At 46.6% G+C, this 16,968-nt stretch overlaps 3 protein-coding genes and 2 pseudogenes across 3 annotated transcripts in view; 2 read left to right on the top strand and 3 right to left on the bottom strand.

Moving 5' to 3' along the window:
- Positions 1-419: 419 nt before the first annotated feature.
- Positions 420-1,820, bottom strand: LOC123461532 (annotated as a pseudogene).
- Positions 1,821-4,148: 2,328 nt separating this feature from the next.
- On the bottom strand, positions 4,149-4,466 carry LOC101610277 (ATPase inhibitor, mitochondrial-like). Its single transcript, XM_045151462.1, has one exon. It carries the CDS (start codon positions 4,464-4,466, stop codon positions 4,149-4,151), a length of 318 nt encoding a protein of 105 aa, XP_045007397.1.
- Positions 4,467-6,471: 2,005 nt separating this feature from the next.
- LOC123461531 lies at positions 6,472-8,076 on the bottom strand (annotated as a pseudogene).
- Positions 8,077-8,953: 877 nt separating this feature from the next.
- LOC123461656 (UPF0729 protein C18orf32 homolog) lies at positions 8,954-9,547 on the top strand. The gene has a single exon (XM_045153251.1). The coding sequence runs from the start codon at positions 9,096-9,098 to the stop codon at positions 9,324-9,326; it is 231 nt and encodes a 76-aa protein (XP_045009186.1). The 5' UTR covers positions 8,954-9,095; the 3' UTR covers positions 9,327-9,547.
- A 1,533-nt stretch (positions 9,548-11,080) lies between these two features.
- Positions 11,081-16,968, top strand: part of Lima1 (LIM domain and actin binding 1) — a 144,982-nt gene continuing 139,094 nt past the window's right edge. The window contains exon 1 of the mRNA XM_045152631.1: positions 11,081-11,168. The gene's annotated coding sequence lies outside the window, so the exon portion shown is untranslated. The remainder of the gene's footprint in view (positions 11,169-16,968) is intronic.

Genomic DNA, 16,968 nt, shown 5'->3' with positions numbered 1-16,968 from the left:
GTGGTACAAGCCTTTAATCCCAGTAGTAGGGGGATTGGCATGAGTTTGAGGCTTTCTTCCTCTCTTTGTGAATCAAACCAAATTCCACATTCAATCTGTGACTACATAGCATAGTGAATTCCAGATCGCCTGGGCTAGAGTGAGACCCTACCTCAAAACAAACAAACAAACAAACAAAAAGAATAAGTCAAGATGATAAAGTTATTCCTCACTTAAGACAGTTCTGTTAAAGACCAAATACCCACCACTTTCCCCCCTCAGAAGTGGATACAAGTGGAAACAATCTTGAGCTTTAGAAACCAGGATTGTTGGCATGTATAGAGATCCTCCTAGTATTACTGAGTCCTAACACCAAAACAGATGGTGAGATGCAAACAGTGAGAAGTCGGAGGAGGTATGCTCCACACTTCCCGTTCTGATTACAGCAGGACATGGCTGAACAGGTAAGGACACAGATTCCCCGCTGTGTGTTGTTCTTCAGATAACCTGGGCCAGGATTGCTGAAATGTCAGTCACCTGGATCCTGGAGTGGTGATGCATTCTGTCCTCCTGTTTAGCTGTGTGAGGAATGACAACGGTCTCAAAGGCAGCATGACTTATTCTGGAAATGGTTGGCCCAGAGAAGATTTCATGGACAAGGAAAGCATAAACTTTGGTGGCTCCGGCTGAGAGTGGCTCATCTACACCATGGTAGGTGGTACTCTACTTAGCCATGTTATCCATCAGGATGGCCATGAGGTCCTTTATGATGCTCACAAGGGCTGGAGAGATGGCCTAGCATTTAAGGCACTTGCCTGTGAAGCCTAAGGACTGGGGTGCGATTCCCCAGTACCCATGTAAACCAGATGTACAAGGGGGGCCATGCATCTGGAGTTTGTTTGCAGTGGCTAGAGGCCCTAGAGTGCCCATCTTCTCTATATGCCCTTTTCACTCCTCACTCACAAATAAATAAATAAATAAATACTTAAAATAAAAACATTTTTAAAAAGATGCCCACCAGGGCTGGAGAGATGGCTTAGTGGTTAAGCGCTTGCCTGTGAAGCCTAAGGACCCCTGTTCGAGGCTCGGTTCCCCAGGTCCCACGTTAGCCAGATGCACAAGGGGGCGCACGCGTCTGGAGTTCATTTGCAGAGGCTGGAAGCCCTGGCGCGCCCATTCTCTCTCTCTTCCTCTATCTGTCTTTCTCTCTGTGTCTGTCGCTCTCAAATAAATAAAAAATAAAAATTAAAAATTAAAAAAAAAAAAAAGATGCCCACCAGACCTGTTGGGTCCACTTCATTTTCTTTCTTCCTTTCTTTATGAATTGAAGCAAACTCCACATTTAATCTGCTTGCAAATGACATGATTGTTTTGGCTCTTGCTGCCATCCTGGGAAACAACACAGTCTCTCCATTCAGTGATAGTCTCCTGAACCCACCATGGGACTGCAGGTTCCATGCATAAACCAAGTATCAGAGAATCCCTGTATCTGGGAGGCATGCTGGCCATGGTAGTTTCATAGAAATTGGAGGCACAACTCCGTGCTCTTTTGTCTTGTTTTGTTTTACGAGGTAGGGTCTCGGTCTAGTCCAGGCTGACCTGAAGTTCGCTATGTAGTCCTATGAAGTCTCAGGCTGACCTTGAACTCACAGCAATCTCCCTACCACTGCATCCTAAGTGCTGGGATTACAAACACGCCACCATACCCGGCTCCATGTTCTTTCTACCTTGCCATACAGGCAGGAGGCCAACGGGATGAGGAGGCAATTTTGCACACGGTCAATCATGATGAACAGCTCCATCAAGTTTCTCACAGCTAGTCTGGTGATATCGACTGACATCTTCTCCTCTCACGTTGTCACCCATCTCAACACTGGTCTCTTGATTGTTGAACTTCTTGGTGACTACCTTGCCCAGCTTCAGGCCCAGGCTGTTGTCCATGTGCTGGGACAAGGTCCTGGTGTGAGGTACGGCTCAACATCACCGCACTGGCAATGATGAAGCACGTGGAGTCTGAGCGGCCCCTGTGAGGGTCGACTGAAGCAAAGCAGACAGCTGGTGCTCTGCCCACGCAGCGTAGGTATGTTTCCTGTGACTTTCTCTGGATTAACCCCATGCTGTTGTTTCTTTCCAGTACTAGGGAGTGAACCCTGGGCCTCATGCATGCTTGGCAAGTGCCCTAGCATTGAGCCATATTCCCAGTTTGGATTATTCCATGTGTATCTACACTGGAGTAGTTTCATCTTGTTTATGCTTTTGTTGTCATTGCTGGATTCATTTTGTCTTTTCTTTCTAAGAGAGACATGACGTAGACAAGAGTGCAGATGGGCACAACGGGGCCTCCTGCCACTGCAAACAAACTCCAGACACAATTTGTGCAAATGCCCTTACATAAGTACTGGGGAGCTGTGGGGAGCCCCCTCGGCCCGCATGGCCAAGGCCTATGGGGAGAGTACCCCTGGCCAAGCCCTAAAGATGGCGCCTGACGGAAGTTCAGTGCTTGGGACAAACAAGTCCATATTTGGAGGAGTTTGCCATCTCTGCCACTCATTGGTTTCTGATGCTCGTCTGGAGGGGTTGCGTGGCCTGGAGTGATTGGGCGGAGTGAGTGCGCGAGTGAGCGCGCTTATAAGGAATCCCCGCCCGAGGCGCGGGGGAGATGAAGCTTGAAGTTGCCTGAATAAACTGCTGTAAGAAGAACTGGTGGTTGTGTCTTCCTTGCTGGTCGAGGTGGACGCGACAGGGAGCTGAACTCTGGATGGTAGGCTTTGCAAGCAAGTGCCTTTAACCACTGAGCTATCCCTCTAGCCCTATTTATTTTTGAGACAGATTCTCACTAGATAGTTCAAGCTGGACTTGAACTTGTTATCCTCTTATCTCGGCTCCCAGAGTGCTAGAATTATAGGCCTGTGTCATCATGTCAGACTTAGTGAAGCTTTCTGTAACATTTAGAGCCAAGGGCTGGGAGATGCCTCAGCAGGGAAGGGTGCATGCTGTGAAAATATGTGGAGAGGAGTTTCATCCCCCCAGCACCCATGTAAAAAGCCAGCTGGGTCTGCATGTTTCGGTAGGCAAAGAAAGACAGAGAGAATGGGTGTACCAGGGCCTTTAGCCACTGCAAACGAACTCCAGACGCATGTGCCACCTTGTGCATCTGGCTTGCGTGGGTCCTGGAGAATTGAACCTGGGTTGTTTGGCTATGCAGGTGAGTGCCTTAACTGCTAAGCCATCGCTCCAGCCCCCAAATTTGATTTTTTTAAATATTTATTTTAAAGAGAGAGAATTGGCACACCACGGCCTCAGCCATTGCAATCAAACTCCAGATACTTGTGCCACCTAGTGGGCATGTGCGACCTTGTGCTTGCCTCACCTTTGTGTGTCTGGCTTATGTGGGATCTGAAGAGTTGAACATGATGGGTCCTTAGACTTCGCAGATAAGCGCCTTAACCACTAAGTCATCTCTCCAGCCTCCAAAATATGATTTTTAATATTTTAATAGGGACACTGTCAGGTATTGCTAAACATGGGCTGGCACTGTGAGAAAGCTGGCCTGAACTGTTGGACATGGTCAGGAACCTTGGGCTGTGGGGGTTGCAGCTGGCCTTATCATCAGGAACCCACTCTGGTGCTGGACTGGCCCTCCCTTGTTGCGAGGTCATAGTGTGCCTCATCTTTGCCCAGAGGAAAACAGGACAGTGGACCCTCCCCCCATCCCAAAGCACCTGAGCATTCCATAGTCTAAGGTTCTGCCCCCCCCCTCACAGCTCCTGACCTTGTGGCCAGCTGCCCAAGAGACCCTTATATGGTAGTAAACAGTCTCCCTGCTGCTGTAGCCATCCAGTACTTGCCTGAAGTCACGTAGCCTTTCCCACCGCTTCTGTGATCTCCCCTGCAACTTTGCAACTTCTCCCTCACAATTGCTCTCTTCCAACACCAGTCACTTAGATAGCAACCCACAAACCTATGTATCCGATGACCTTATAGTCAGTATGTGCCTTCTCAACTTTTCCCAAGTGTTTATAAACCCACTCCCCCTTTTTGTTTTTTTTTCAACGATGATAGTTTATTATCTGTTAGTAGCACACAGACCAAAATATTAATTAAATCCGAACTATGTCTACATAGAAGTGGGCAATGATACAGGCCATCCTATAGGAAACTGTGTGCATTCAGTCATCTTGATTCAGATGTTTGAGCTGCTTCTTATGTCGCTCAATTTGTTTCTGCAGATGCTGAATCTCTTCCTCATGTTCTTGGATCTCTTCCAGGTGGTGTTTCTTCAAAGCTGCTAGTTGTTCCTTAGTCTTCTCTTGGAAGTACCGATCCTCTTCAGCCTTCTCTCTCTTAGCTAAAGCCCCACCAGCTTCCTGGATGGAGCCGGCGTCAGCATCATGACTCTCCGTCGGGTCTGAGGCAAAGCCTCGGGTTTGCATGGCCCTTACTCCCCACACACCGAGCCGCAACTGAAGCGCCAACGTCCCTGCCATGGTTTCTAGCTGCCACACCTCTCCCTAAACCCACTCCCCTTTTGAATAAATAAGACAAAGTGCTACCCATTAGACTGTCTCCCGGGGGTTCACTGCCTATCGCACTCACCCTGCTCCCCCAATTCCTCCTGTGCCTGGGACATCAGTGACCAACGACCCCCTGGGATAGCAAGGATCCTCAGGGACACCAAGATCTCTTGCCACACACACACAAAAAAACGAAACCTCCACACACATGTGCCATACTGTGCCTCTGGCTCTATGTGGCTATTGAGACATTGAACCCGGGCTGGCAGGCTTTGCAAGCAAGAACCTTTAACTGATGATCCACCTTCTCACCTCTAATAATGGTTCTTGTGGTGGTTTGAGTGTAAAATGTCACCAATATCCTCACGTGTGTGGGATTAACCCTCCTATTTTGTCCCCAGTTGGCCGAGCCTTTGGGAGGTGGAGCCTTGTTGGAGGCAGCATGTCACTGGAGGTTTATTAGTCCAGCCTACTGGGTGTTCACAGCGAGCTCACTCTTCTTTCCTTCTGCTACTGAGATAAGATGTGATGCTCTGCTCTACCACGCTCTCACTGCCATGATGAAGCTTTCCCTCAAACCGTAAGCCAAAAGTAACCCTTTCCTTCCATAAGCTTTTTCTGGTCAGGTGTTTTATCCCAGCCATGAGAAGACAACTGCTACAGTTATACCTAATAATAGGCTCATAAAATCTCTGAAAGTTTATCACAAACATCAAAGGCGGGCTGGAGAGATGGCTCAGAGGTCAAGTCGCTTGCCTGCAAGGCCTAATGACCCAAGTTTGATTCCCCAGTACCCACATAAAGACAGACACACAAGGCGGTGCATGGAGTTCGTTTGCAATGGCTAGAGAGAGGCCCTGGCATGCCCATTCTGTCCCTGTCTCTCTCTCAAATAAAAATAAATACTTTTGGGCTGGAGAGATGGCTTAGCGGTTAAGTGCTTGCCTGTGAAGCCTAAGGACCCCAGTTGGAGGCTTGATTCCCCAGGACCCACTTTAGCCAGATGCACAAGGTGGCGCATGTGTCTGGAGTTAGTTTGCAGTGGCTGGAGGCCCTGGCGTGCCCATTCTCTCTCTCTCTCTCTGCCTCTTTCTCTCTCTGTCTGTTGCTCTCAAATAAATAAAATTTATTTTTTCTCTTTGTACCATTTAATACTATAGTTATACCAGTCTCTTCTACAAAATTGACAGTTCCAGAGCTAAAGATAGTTTCTGTTCAATATCATACCACCAGAGCTCCAGTCCCTTATATATGGTAAGTATTCATACTCTTCTTTCCCAGAACAGCTTTTGATCCCATTCAGGAACTCGTGGGAGCAGGCGGAGGTGGCCACGTGTGTGAGCTTGGTGGTGAAGGCCGTGGTTCAATGACAGAATGAATGGAGAGGTTCACGCTGGGAGAGGAGGGAAGCTATGGAGGGTGGAAGAAAGGCGGAGGACACTCACTTCATGAGGCTTTCCTTCCCCTCCCCCTACATCCCATTCTTACTTCAGACAAGTCACCAAACAATTGTTCATTCATTCCATTGAAGAGTTAGGTAGGGCTGGAGAGATGGCTTAGCGGTGAAGCCTAAGGACCCCGGTTCGAGGCTCGGTTCCCCAGGTCCCACGTTAGCCAGATGCACAAGGGGGCGCACGCGTCTGGAGTTCGTTTGCAGTGGCTGGAAGCCCTGGCACGCCCATTCTCTCTCTCCCTCCATCTGTCTTTCTCTCTGTGTCTGTCGCTCTCAAATAAAAAAAAAAAAAAGAGTTAAGTAAACCTCAGGATACAAAACCAAGCAAGTTATTTCTGCAGAATTAGAATGTGTTCAAGAAACCGGTCCCAATTTAAATGAACTGGATTTCAACATGGGGATGATGGTCACCGAGGAAGGTCACATACTTCTAATAGATGAAAAGCCAATAAATACGCTTTCTTCACTTAGTCGCTGAGCAGGAAATTTTCTTTCTTGATGAGCTGACATTCTTTTTTTTTTTTTTTTGGTGGTTCTTTTCCCTTCTCCTTTTCCTGGTTTCCTCTTTCCACGGAGCTTCTTTAGACGCCTTTGCTCATCCTTAAAATCCTGATGCTCATCTCAGTGGTAAGTCTCGTTCCTCTTGGCCAAGGGCTGTTCACTGAATAGCTTCACCACTTCCATGGACTTCGCGTCAGTAGGCCTGGCTACTTCGCCGAAGAGCCGGGCGCTCAGCCGCGACGCGCGCAAGGCGTATTCGGAAAGCGAAGGCGCGTCTTGGGCGGTAATCAACGCGGCCCCTGGACCCCACCTTTCCTCGCCCGAGCGCCCTTCCCGGAAGTCCCGCCCCCTGCCCCCCAACACCCCCCGCCCCCCACCCCCCACCCCCCACCCCCCGCCAGCCCCGGCCTTCCACTTCGGAGAGCAGTTGAGCTCAAATAAATAAAATTTTAAAAAATACCTTTACAACAAAAACAGGAAAAAAAAAATCATCAAATGTGGTGTACTACTAGCTCCACTTTCAGAAGACGCTTTGGGAGAACAAATATTTGTCTTAAGTGGTAGGTGGCTGAATGGAGTCAAATCTAGTTCCAAATTCTAAACCAGGTTAGATTTCTTAGTCTTCTTAGTGGAGAATAGAGCCCTTATTGGCTTGGTTTTCAAGGTTTTTTAGAGACATATATTGAAGGACTTCCTATGCAAAGGAATGCAGTTTCTGGAGGGTCATCCTATATTGACATTACATACTTGCTATTTATCTATTTATTTATTGTTTATTTATTTATTTGACAACAATAGACCGAGAGAGAGGGGGGGGGAGAGGGAGAGGGAAAATGGGTTCACCAGGGCCACCAACCACTGCAAACGAACTCCAGATGTGTGCGCCCCGTTGTACATTTGGCTAACGTGGGTCCTGGAGAATCAATTGAGCCTTGAATAGGGGTCCTTCGGCTTCACAAGCAAGCGCTTGACTGCTAAGCCATCTCTCCAGCCCTATTTGTTTATTTTTATTGACAAATTCCATAATTATAGGCAATAAACCATGATTATTCCCCCTCAACTTTCCCTTCACAAATCCACTCTATCATATCCCCTTCCACTCTCAATTAGTCTCTTTTATTTTGTTGTTGGTTTGTTTATATATGGATATGTATGTGTGTGTGTGTATAATTTGAGAGAGTGAGAGAGAGGGGCAGATAGAGAGCTGGGCGTGGTGGCACACACCTTTAATCCCACCACTCAGGAGGCAGGGGTAGAAGGATCACTGTGAGTTCGAGGCCACCCTGAGATTACATAGTGAATTCCAGGTCAGTCTGGACTAAAGTGAAACTACATCAAAACAAACAAACAAAAACAGAAAAAGAGAGAGAGAGAGAGAGAGAGAGAGAGGGAAGGAGAGAGAGGGAGTGCCAGGACCTCCAGCCACTGCAGACGAATTCCAGATGCATGTCACCTTCTGCATCTGGCTTATATGGGACCTAGGGAATTGAACCTGGGTCCTTAGTCTTCACAGACAAGCACCTTAACTGCAAAGCCATATCTCCAGCCCTCTCTTTTATTTTGATGTCATCATCTTATTCTGTTATCATGAGGGTCTTGGATATCATACTCTTTAAGACTCATACCCATGTTGGGCTCAGTAGTAAAAGGCACACCTAGAAAGCTCTGAATTATAGTCTAGCATTTCCACATTATCTGTCAAATTTTCCTAGACTCTTTGTTTTGTTCTAAAACAGGGTCTCATGTGGTCTGGAACTCTATATATAGCCCAGGCTGGCCTTGCACTCTTGAACTTCCCTCCTGAGCTTCCTGACTTCTGGGATTACAGTCATTTGTCATCACACTTCACTAAACATCATCATCATCATCATTATTATTATTATTATTTTCTTTTTGGTGGTGGTGGTGGTATTGGGGATTAAATCCAGGCCTCACACATGCTAGGAAATCACTAAGATCTCCAGCTGTGAAAGTATTCATTGCTGATGCTGTTAAAACAAAATAAGGAGACCATTAACTCAGGGCTCTTGTACCTGAAGGTCTTTCTAACTGATTAATTAATTTTTTTTTTTGTTTTGGTTTTGTTTTTGTTTTTCGAGGTAGGGTCTCACTCTAGCTCAGGCTGACCTGGAATTCACTATGGAGTCTCAGGGTGGCCTCAAACTCACGGTGATCCTCCTACCTCTGTCTCCTGAGTGCTGGGATTAAAGGCGTGCACCACCATGTCCGGCTTTTCTAACTGATTAATTTTGAATCAAAATAGCCATACACAGATAGCCAACCCAGTCAATTAGTTAAATAACTAGAGGACTCTCATATGACCACTCCCAAGCAAGGGCAAGGCCTAGCTGTAGCCAATTTCTTTATTTCACTGTTCAACCTATAAAGCATGCTTCCTAAACTGCTGGAGCAGAATTTGCCGAATCTCCTCTGGTTTTGACTACTTTTTTATCCAAGAATCTTATTAAAAATTGGCAAAAAGAAAGGGAGTTCCGGAAGTGTGACGTCATCGTAGAGCTGTGTGGTCCTCGGGAGCTGGCTTGAGTGGGCCTGACGACGCCGATCCCCGGCACTGCCCTTCGCCTTCCTCCCTGAAAGCTTGGTTTTCCTACTTAGCCTCGTACGTGTGGGAGCTCGAGCCTGGGACAATGGTGTGCATTCCTTGTATCGTCATTCCAGTTCTGCTCTGGATCTTCAAGAAGTTTCTGGAACCATATATATACCCTCTGGTTTCCCCCTTCATCAGTCGTATATGGCCTAGAAAGGCGGTACAAGCCTCCAGTGATAAAAATAAAAGCAAAGTAGACTGCAAGGGTGCAGAAGCAAATGGAATGCCCACAAAAGGACCAACAGAAATCTCTGACAAAAAGAAAGACTAGTGATTTTTCCCACCTGATCTCAGTTGTTTTACATATGGACTTGATAATATGGAAGCATCTTTGAAATTGTCTCTGACTTTTTTCTCTGGTGACCAGAATTCTGGATAAACAGTTTAGCTATTTACCTAATGCTAGTCAAGAAATACGTGGTATTTATATTTAAAATTTACTTGATTATATTTAATGACAAGTTCCTATTTCATTAAACTATCTTTAATTTCTGTTACTGACGTTAATAAGAAAAAAGGTTTTGCCAGTAAACACTCCAAACTTAAAAAAAAAAAAAAAAGAAAGGGAGGGAGGGAGAGGGGAGAGGGAGAGAGAAAATGAGAATACGAATGGGCACGCCATGGCCTCTTGCCACTACAAACTCCAAGTGCATGTACCACTTTGTGCACCTGGCTTTTCATGAGTACTGGGGAATGGAATTCAGTCTGGCAGACTTTGCCAGCAAGTGCCTTTAACTGTTGAGCCATCTCCCCAGCCCCTTATTTTGTTTATTATTATTATTGTTTTTGGTTTTTCGAGGTAGGGTCTCACTCTAGCCCAGCCTAACCTGGAATTCACTCTGTATTCTCAGGGTGGCCTTGAACTCACAGCAATCCTCCTACCTCTGCCTCCCGAGTGCTGGGATTAAAGGCGTGCGCCACCACGTCCAGCCCTTATTTATTTATTTATTTATTTTGAAGGTCTTGCTCTAGCTCAGGCTGACGTGGAACTTACTATGTACTTTCAGGCTGGCCTTAAACTGACAAGTGATCCTCCTACTTCTACACCCTGAGTGATGGGATTAAAGCTGTGCACCACCAGGCTGGGCTTCTACTTTAATCTCTATTAAAATTTTCCCTTCCCAGCACTCGGGAGGCAGAGGTAGCAGGATTGCCGTGAGTTTGAGGCCACCCTGAGACTCCATAGTGCATTCCAGGTCAGCCTGGGCTAGAGTGAGACCCTACCTTGAAAGACCAAAAAATAAAAAAGAAAAAGAAAAAACGTTCTCTTAGGGTTGTAGAGATGGTTTAGCAGTTAAGGCGCTTGCTTGGGAAACTTAATGACCCAGGTTCGATTACCCAGAACTCAGGTAAGCCAAATGTACATTGCTGTGCATGTGTCTGGAATTAATTTGCAGTGGCTGGAGGCCCTGGTGCGCCCATTCTCTCTAATAATAATCATCACCAAAAAGGAAGCCAGGCGTAGTGGCACACACACATGCCTTTAATCCCAGCACTCCAGAGGCGGAGCCAGGAGGATCACTGTGAGTTTGAGGTCAGCCTGGGCTAGAGTGGGACCCTACCTCGAGAAGCAAAAACAAAAAATCCTAACAAGGGCTAGAAAGATTACTCAGCAGTTAAGGCACTTGCCTGCAAAGCGTAACTACTTGGTTCAGTTCCCCACTACCAGATGCATAAGTGGTGCACGCATCTGGAGTTCATTTGCAGAGGCAGAGCAACGTGCACAGAACTTACCCCGATTAAGCCAGCCCTCTGGGTGGCTCCTGAATCCAGCGGGAGGCTGGGGGGCGGGCGGGGGGAGCGGCTGGCGGCGGCTAAGCGGCCGGGCCACGCCCCCCGCACATTCCGCGCCGCCAGCGCGACGCACGCGCGCAGGGCCGAGCGCCGCGCACGCAGCCAGGGGCGCGCACGCCCGCGCTGAGGCCGCACGGGAGGCAGGAGACGTGCGCGGCCCCGCGGCCGGGGGCGGGGCCGGGGGCGGGGCTCCGAGCCGGAGCGGGGCGGGGCCGCGGGGCTGTAGGTGCTGCAGCCCGGGTGGCGGCGACAGGTGCGCCGGGAAGAGCGCCGGGAAGCGGTGGCGGGGCGGCTCGGAGGAAGGCGGTTTTGCTGTCAGGTAAGAACCTTCCCGCTCCGCATCCCGAGAGCGAGAGCGCGCGGGGACACTCCCCTCCGTGCCCCCTCTCTCTCCCGCGACTTCGGAGGCGGGGTTGCGCCCGGAGCCGAGGGGCTCGGGGCGTCTGGGTCGTCGGCTCTCCTCACTTCTGGGAACTGCGCTGCGGAGGGGAGGGGAGGGGAGTGATGGCGTAGGGCTGACCTCGGCCGCGCCGCGGGACGGCGGGCGCTCCCGGGACCCCCGTCTCCCATCGGGAGGGAGCACTCATCCCTAACTGCTCACGTGTGTGTGTGTGTGAGTGTGTGTGTAAGTGCAAAAAGTAGCAGGTCGTCACTAGTCGAAATTCCCTCCCAAAGTAGCAGTTTTCCATTCTGCTCCTGTCCCTTTATTTGCAGCCATTCTGTCTTCCGAGTTTTCTCCTCTTCCACCCCTGCAGCTGAGCTCTGCTTAGGACACTTCTGGGCTAGGTGGAGAGCGCAGCAGTCTTTGCAGCTGATGAGTCTGTCGTCCCCAAATCGCGGTCTTGTACTTAACGCCGGCACCCGTCGCTCCCACACGTAGGTGTTAACAAGGGGTAACTGTACACCCCTGGCTACACATACTAACCCTCGAAGTAGTGGGCGCTGGGAGCGCACCATCTGGCACCCGTCCTAGCCTCCTTATTGGTGCTCACAACAATGACTTTAGCTGATCCTGGCGAGTGATATTGAACTACCATTGTCTTGCACCCTAATTCCAGCTTTCAGAAATCTGCAGAATCTAAATGGTTCTGTTGACTTAACTTTTCAAGTTAGCCAAAGGGGAGAGGGTAGCAGTTTTTAAGACAGTGTCCCTTTTGGAGAATACGTCTTCATTTGCTTTTGATTTAAAAGTGGTTAAGTGGAATATTAGTATGCTTTTTGCCCAACATAGTTACTGGACTGTTCACAAATATAAATGTTGTACTGACATTGTACATTCCTATGAAGTTGTATAGCCTGGATGAAGCACGATCAGGCTTTAGGAAAACTTCAAAAGTTAAAAAATTGGTAGGAAAGTTTTATTTTCCTTCAAGTTTGTATCACAATTATGCTTTTGTTTATACTTAAAATCATGGTTGGGAGTAGTGGTGTTTGCCTTTCATCTTCAGCACTTGAGAGGCAGAGGTAGGAGGATCACCATAAATTTGAGACTACAGTTACTTTATTTCTTTATTTGCAAGCAGAGAGAGGGAAGGGGGGAGAATGGGCACACCAGGGCATCTAGCTACTGCAAACAAACTTCAGATGGATGTGTCACTTTGTGCATCTGGATTTACGTGGGTACTAGGGAATTGAACCAGGCTCATTAGGCTTTGCAGGCAAGCACCTGAACCACTGAGCCATTTATTTCTCCAGCCCTCTTTCTTTTTCTTTAAAAAAAAAAAATTATTTAGAGCTGGGCGGGGTGGTGCACACCATTAATCCCAGCACTCGGAAGGCAGAGGTAGGAGGATCACCATGAGTTCGAGGCCACCTTGAGACTACATAGTGATTCCAGGTCAGCCTGAGCTAGAGTGAGACCCTAACTTGAAACCCCCCCCCAAAAAAAATTTGTTTATTTGCACACATCTGTATGTATGTGTGTGTACGGGTATGCCAGGGTTGCTTGCTGCTGAAAAAGAACACCAGTGGCTTGCACTACTTGTGCCACTTTTTTTTTTTTTTTTTTTTTTTTTGAGGTGGGGTCTCACTCTAGTTCAACTTGACTTGGAGTTCACTATGTAGTCTCAGTGTGGCACTCAAGAGGTAGAGGCAGGAGGATCACTATGAGTGCGAGGCCAGCCTGGGACTACATAGTGAATTCCTGGTCAGCCTGGGCTAGAGTGAGACCCTACCTCGAAAAACAAACAAACAAACAAAGCTAAAAACAAAACAAAATCTTTGGGTAAAAGCGAACGATTCTGATCTGGGTGTCAACCATGGGCTTTACTCATGCTAGGCAAGTGCTCTCCCTGCGATGTAGCATTCCTCTTTCTTCACCTTGTCTTCAGTCAACTCTTTGGCCTTTTGAAGATGGGATTAGATACTCTCTGATTCTCTAGAAGTTCAGTAAATAATTGGTGGAGCTGTTTTCACTGTCAATATGTTAGGCCCAGAAGTCATGTTATCAGGCAGTCCCTGAACTGTAGAGCATCTGGGAAAAGAACTGGCAACATTAACAAAGTAATGCCATTTTCTAAAAATTACCTCATTGTATGATTTTGTTTAACTTGGTACATTGTTCTAGACTTGTGAAAGGTGGGGCCAAATTTCAACCTAATAATTCTAGGAAGAGAAAGCTTCAAAAATGAAAACAGTTCTATTAACAGCAGAGATACTTTGCTATGCGTTATCCCTAGAACGTCTGTTTTGGATAAAAGCATAGCTTGGCGGTAGAGTTGTGAGCTTAGCAAGTGTGGGACCCTTAGTTCAGTTCACAGGACCAATTTTTTTTTTTTTTTTTTTTTCGAGGCAGGGTCTCACTTTAGCCCAGGCTGACCTGGAATTCACTATGTAGTCTCAGGGTGGCCTGGAACGCATGGTGATCCTCCTACCTCTGCCCCCCGGGTGCTGGGATTAAAGGCGTGCGACACCATGCCTGGCTCCAATTTTTTTTTTTTTTTAAAGAAAGGATTTCTCTTTTCTTGAGTGGGGAGAAGGATAGGTGTGTCGTATGTGGGTCAGCAGGAAAGGATGAGAGTATTTGAAAGTTCTTTGGAGAGTTGATGATCTGATAAGGTTAGGAGCCTTAAAGTCTCTTCATATAATTGCAGGCTTTTTGTTGCTACTGTTACGGAATTTTTTTTTTTTTTTTTAAGCAAGATCTCATGTAGCTGAGACTGGCTTTGAACTCCTGATCATCTTGCCTCTACTTCTCACCACCAGCTATGATTGTAGGCTTTTATTAATTTTCCAGCTGTGTACTAATGTGTACAAATGGATATGATGATGTCATAGATATTAAACAGGCTTTAAGTTAAAAATGTAGTTGTTTCATTTGGGAATTTGAGCCAGGGCACTTAATGAATACCTTTCTTTGACATTGTTTATCTGTTTGTGATCATGCTCCAGGAAAGAGGTCGTCACTAGAAATTTTTGTAAAGACATCAGGTCTATTTGCATGTATTTTGGATTTTGTTTTGTTTTGTTTTTTTGTTTATCAAGGTAGGGTCTTGCTGTAGTTCAGGTTGACCTGGAATTCACTCTAGTCTCAGGATGTCCTCGAACTCACAACGATCCTCCTACCTCTGCCTCCCGAGTGCTGGGATTAAAGACTTGTGCCACCACACTTGGCATGATGGATATTTTGATTATGTTGTTTTCTTAGAATAGTTTCAAATACAATTTTAATCATTTCTACTAGAGTTTCAGATTGTTGGCTTTCCTTTGGTATTTTTTTTTTTTTTTGTTACCAATCAGATATAATTAACTTAAGGCTTTGTACTAGAAAGGTTCATCAAACAGAGACACAGAAGATTGTTGAGGGCTGGAAGGATGGCTTAGCAATTAAGGAGCTTGCTGCCTGTGAAGCCTAAGGACCGAGGTTTGATTTCCACATATGCCAGATACACAAGGTGGCACATATGTCTGGAGATCATTTGCAGTGGCTAGAGGCCCTGGCAAGCCCATTCTCCCTTCCCTCTGTGCCTCTTTCTCTCCCTCTCTTTTTCAAATGAATAAATAAAATTTTTTAAAGAAGAAGAAAAATGTTGGGGCTAGAGAGATGGCTTAGCAGTTAAGGCTCTTGTCTGTGAAGCCTAAGAATCCATGTTCAACTCCCCAGATACCACATAAGCCAGATACACAAGGTGATGCATGCGCAAGGTTACACACATGCACAAGGAGGTGCATGCGTCTGGAGTTTGATTACAGTGGCTGGAGGCCCTGGCACACCAATTCATTCTCTCTCTCTCTCTCTCTCTCTCTGTCATAAAGGAAAAGGCCAGTCTGTTGGGCTTGCGTCAAAAAAAAAAAAAAAAAAAAAAAAAAGGAATAAGAATGTTGAGAGTGTGTAAGATCATTAAACAACGTTACCATCACAAACTGGAGGAATTTGTCCTGGAATTAACTATGTAGTCTTAGGGTGGCCTCAAACTCTTTTAGCAATCCTCTGTCTCCCAAGTGCTGAGGTTAAAGGTGTGTGCCACGATACCTGGCTTCAGACTTTCTTTTTTTCTTTTTCTTTTTTTCAAGGTAGGGTTTCACATTAGCCCAGGCTGATCTGGACCTCACTATGTAGTCTCAGGGTAGCCTTGAACTCACGGCCATCCTCCTACCTCTGCTTCCTGAATGCTGGGATTAAAGGTATGCACCACCATGCCCTGCTTGGCTTCAGACTTTCTTAATGCCATATTATTACAAGATAGATAACTTTCATTTAGATTAGAATTGTACTCATTCCACAGGTAGGAAAATGTATAGCTTTATATCTAAGTCAATAAATTTTTGTTTTGTTTTTGTTTTTTGAGGTAGGGTTTTGCTGTAGCCCAGGCTGACCTGGAATTCACTGTATAGTTTTTGGGTGGCCTTGAACTCAAGGCAGACCTCCTACCTCTGCCTCCTAAGTGCTAGGATTAAAGGCATGTGTCACCACGACTGGCTTTTTAGTTTTTTTTTTTTGTTTGTTTGTTTAAATAAGTTTTATTTATTTATTTAAGAGAGAGAGAGAGAGAGTTGGGTGCATCAGGGCCTCTAGCTACTGCAAACAAGCTCCATATGCATGTGCCACCTTGTGCACCCGAGTTAAATGGGTACTGGGGAATCAAACCTAGGTCCTTAGGCTTTGCAGGCAAGTGCCTTAGGTGCTTAGCCATCTCTCCAGCCCAAGTCTAGTTTTTAAAAAGGTTGTTAGGGTATGATTTATTTATTTATTTATTTGAGAGAGAAGGAGGGAGGAAGGGAGAGAAAGAGCATACTAGGGCCTTGGCCACTGCAAACAAACTCCAGACACATGTGCCACCATGAGCATTTGATTTATGTGGGTTATAGGGAGTTGAACCTAGGTCTTTAGGCTTCATAGGCAAGTGCCTTAACCTCTCTCCAGCCCTAGGGAATTTTCTTTTTGAAATGTATTTTTATTTTTATTTATTTATTTGACAGAAAGATGGGATGGGGAGAGAGAGAATAAGCATGCCAGGGCCTGCAGCCACTGCAAACAAACTCCAGGTGCGTGCACCCCCTTGTGCATCTGGCTAATGTGGGTCCTGGGGGATTGAACCAGGGTCCCTTGGCTTTGCAGGCAAGTGCCTTAACCATTAAGCCATCCCTCCAGCCCTTAGGATATCTTTTTGAAAGATAAATTACTTCATTTTAGGACTGGAGAGATGGCTGGCCTGCGAAGCCTAAGGACCCCGGTTCGAGGCTCGAGTCCCCAAGACCCACGTTAGTCAGATGCACAACGGGGCACATGCGTCTGGAGTTCATTTGCAGTGGCTGAAGGCCCTGGTGTGCCCATTCTCTCTATATGCTTCTCTCTCTCTCTGTCCTCTCAAATAAATAAATAAAAATAAACAAATTTTAAAAATTACTTCATTTTAGACAATGTACAGTAATCTGAAAGTAAAGTTAAATTACTTACTACGGACTCTTTTTTTTTTTTTTTTAATTTGAGAGCGACAGACAGAGAGAGAAAGAGGCAGATGGAGAGAGAGAGAGAGAGAATGGGTGCACTAGGGCCTCCAGCCACTGCAAATGAACTCCAGATGCATGTGCCCCGTTGTGCATCTGACTAACGTGGGTCTTGGGGACTTGAGCCTTGAACCGGGGTCCTTAGGCTTCGCAGGCAAGCGCTTAACCACTAA

Source organism: Jaculus jaculus, chromosome 6 (assembly GCF_020740685.1).
Source record: "Jaculus jaculus isolate mJacJac1 chromosome 6, mJacJac1.mat.Y.cur, whole genome shotgun sequence".
NCBI classification, from domain to species: Eukaryota; Metazoa; Chordata; class Mammalia; order Rodentia; family Dipodidae; genus Jaculus; species Jaculus jaculus.
This window is presented reverse-complemented; position numbering and strand designations above follow the sequence as displayed.